This window comes from Cynara cardunculus (genome assembly GCF_001531365.2).
Source record: "Cynara cardunculus var. scolymus isolate 2C chromosome LG 17, CcrdV1, whole genome shotgun sequence".
NCBI classification, from domain to species: Eukaryota; Viridiplantae; Streptophyta; class Magnoliopsida; order Asterales; family Asteraceae; genus Cynara; species Cynara cardunculus.
The window spans coordinates 35,394,267-35,397,419 of NC_037544.1; the positions used below are offsets into that span (position 1 = coordinate 35,394,267).

The 3,153-nt window shown below is 33.0% G+C and overlaps 1 protein-coding gene across 1 annotated transcript; it reads right to left on the reverse strand.

Moving 5' to 3' along the window:
* Window positions 1-1,547: 1,547 nt before the first annotated feature.
* Window positions 1,548-2,274, reverse strand: LOC112501132 (mavicyanin-like). The gene has a single exon (XM_025104797.1). It carries the CDS (start codon window positions 2,217-2,219, stop codon window positions 1,626-1,628), a length of 594 nt encoding a protein of 197 aa, XP_024960565.1. The 5' UTR covers window positions 2,220-2,274; the 3' UTR covers window positions 1,548-1,625.
* Between the last annotated feature and the right edge of the window lie 879 nt (window positions 2,275-3,153).

Genomic DNA, 3,153 nt, shown 5'->3' on the forward strand with positions numbered 1-3,153 from the left:
TAACTTGTTAAAATAAAAATGTATTTTTAAACATGTTTTAATTGATATACGATTATGTATGTTAATTTGATAAAWGTTTAAAATGAAACATTTAAAAGCAAAGGACATAAAATAAATTAATTAACTAATTATAGGGGTATAAAGTGAAAAAGTGAAAAAGTAGTATAAAGGGTATCTTGGTCATTTAAAATTTTAAGACTTTAAGACTTTTGATAAATTTGCTTAATAAGATAGTATAGATATATATAACAAATAATACGTTTCTAGAGCCAATTTTCAACTTCGATTATTTCAACTAGAGATGCATAGGGTTTTCAGGCTTAAGCCCCACTCTTCCAAACTCGTTTCATGTAATGGCTATGCAAAAAAAGCCTTAAACTTGAATCGGGATTGGAATTGGTATTGGCGACATGATTTAAAATATCAATATGTTGACAACTTAATACATCGAAAATTTTATCGATTAAACTTTCAACACCGACCACATTTGTTGAAGGGTTTAAAGTCGTAAAGCATGTGAAAGACAATTTGTTCAAATATTTAAGTAATTATGAAAAATTTGAGATTTATAAAAGTTACGAGATTATTAAACTTACTAGAAAACTTGAGGATCAAGACTTGAGAGAAATTTTCACAATATCATAATAACGAACACTTGAGAAACGAGAATTGAGAGGGATTTTGAGAGTTTCTCTCTCTCTCTCTCTCTATATATATATAAATATAAATAAATAAATATATATATATAGAGAGAGAGAGAGAGAGAAAGAGAGGATCGATCAAATGCAAACTACTCAATTTGTACAAACCGTGCAAACCACGATCATCCGTTGATTTCACTGTTTAATATTATGAAATTTTTTCATGAAATTGTTTAATCTTGTGAAATTGTTTCATATAGTATTTTTTTTGGTGAAGTTGTTTCATATATGGTTATGAAATTGTTTCATATAATACTTAATGAAATTTTAATGAAACTGTTTCATGTATTTCTCTAAAATTAAAATAATGAAGATGATAATATTTATGATTAACACTCTTCACAATAAAAATGATTAATCAACCTCTCATAATTACCAAAAAAATGAACAAAATGAAAAATTATGATGGGTTGAATTAGATTTGCACGGTTTGTACAAATTAAATGTTTGTAATTGATCGCTCCTCGATATATATATATATATATATATATATATATATATCTATAAACCCCAGTAAAATATAAAAAATTGCCGAAAGGGGTTGTTACCAGACTATTTATAGACCTTGGACTGAGTCGGACTTTCAACTTAAAAGTGGATTCTATCAGTTTTTCCAAGTTGGCTTTTTAACCGGACCTTATTTTTTTGGCTTGATTGAGTTTTCTAGCTTTTTACTAGGATCGGGCTTTTTTGAACCGGACTTCGAAATACTTTTTTATGCGTCTCTAATTCTAAATACAAAATCATGAAAAGGAATATTTGACGATATAAAAATATAAATTTATTCATTTGTCATTATTTATTCAAACAATACAATAATAACATATAATATATAGTCAAATACAAAGGTTATAATCAACAATAAATTCCAAAGACTAAAAAAGCCTCACATCCTTCAAGAAAAACTCGAATTGTCAAAATGATTTAATATAAGGAAGCCAAAACAACTGCCAAGAAAGTGACCAGTATTATGGCGGTGAAGGATGGAGCTGCGCTAGTTATTGGTGGCGGAATGGGGCTTCCGACGGGAACATAGTAGTAAGGGAAGTACGGAGGAAAAGCGATGGTAGATGGTGGTGATACGGGTGCCGATGAGGGTGCTCCTTGGGGAGTGGTGGAGGTGGCTGGGGAGACGTTGATAGCTAATTTCTGACCAATTTGACAGTGACTTACGACAGTGCAAATATAGTAATGGTTGCCAGGTTGGGTCAACTTGACGACGACAGGGCCAATAGAGTTGGGTGAAAGGGTGTTGACGGAGGAGCATTGTCCGTACACCACATGTGAAACTTCCACCACATTATGTAATCCGGTGGTGAAGTTAAAAAGAAGAGTGTCACCGACGGTGAAGGTCTGTTGGGAAGCCCACGTGGTGTAAGTTGCAGCACCACCGATTGGAATGGTCCAGCCCAAGGTGTCTCCTACGACATGCCTAGTCTGCGCCAACGTGCCTTGCAACCGCAGAGATGCAACCATCATGACCACCACCAACAAAACCATAGAGTTCAATCCTGTCATTTTTTCTGTGTTGAAATCTCATATAATCCTCTTGTTCTATAAACTTTCTAGTTTTAGAGTTCGTCGATAGGGATTTGACATTTGTGGTGTGAGGGTGTTTATAGAAAAATAGAATAAAATTAAAAGTTGTGTGTAACTTAAATATATCAATTTCATTTCTTTTATATATTTTAAAATATATTAAATATTTATTTCGAGCCGAAAGAGTAGGTATTTTTGTGAAATGGTGGCTTATATCATAAATGCTGCTATCTTTTCGTTTCATTCCACGAGTCGTTTCGTAGAAACAAACCGTACTATCTACTGTGGACGTTTTCTGTAGGATTTTGCATTCGTCTTAAAATAATCGTCAAAATTACTATTTTAATTTATCTTAAAATAAATATTTAATTTTGAAAGTAAATGTCTAATTTTCCATTTTTCTTAATTATAAGGTGAAGAATTTTTTTTTTGATTAACCTGGATATCCAACCCGCTATGCGAGCTGACTAATCTCAGGATGACCACCTGCTTTGCAGATAGCCCGGAGTCACCGCATTTGAACCTCCGTGGCCACAAAGGGATTTTTATTCCTCTTTGGATTTAAACCTGTGACCTCCTTGTACTTTTGACCTTTGGAGCCAAACTCAAACCAATCAGGCACCACCCTTGTGGTTGAGGTGAAGAAATTTTTTCCTCTATACTTAAGGATAAATTTGTTTAGTTAATTAAAAAGTGCAATAATTACACGTTACTCAGGCTTGGGCCTTATTCGAGCTTTTCTGGGTTAAGTTTTAACGGGTCTTGAATTCTTTTTTTTTTTTTTGGGTTTGAGCGGGATTTTTGGCTTGACTGGGTCGGTGCTAGGTTCACACTTACTAAGACCGGGTTTACATACTAGACTTCAACAAAAATCTTTTATGCATCTCAAATTTTAACACAATAAATAATTACT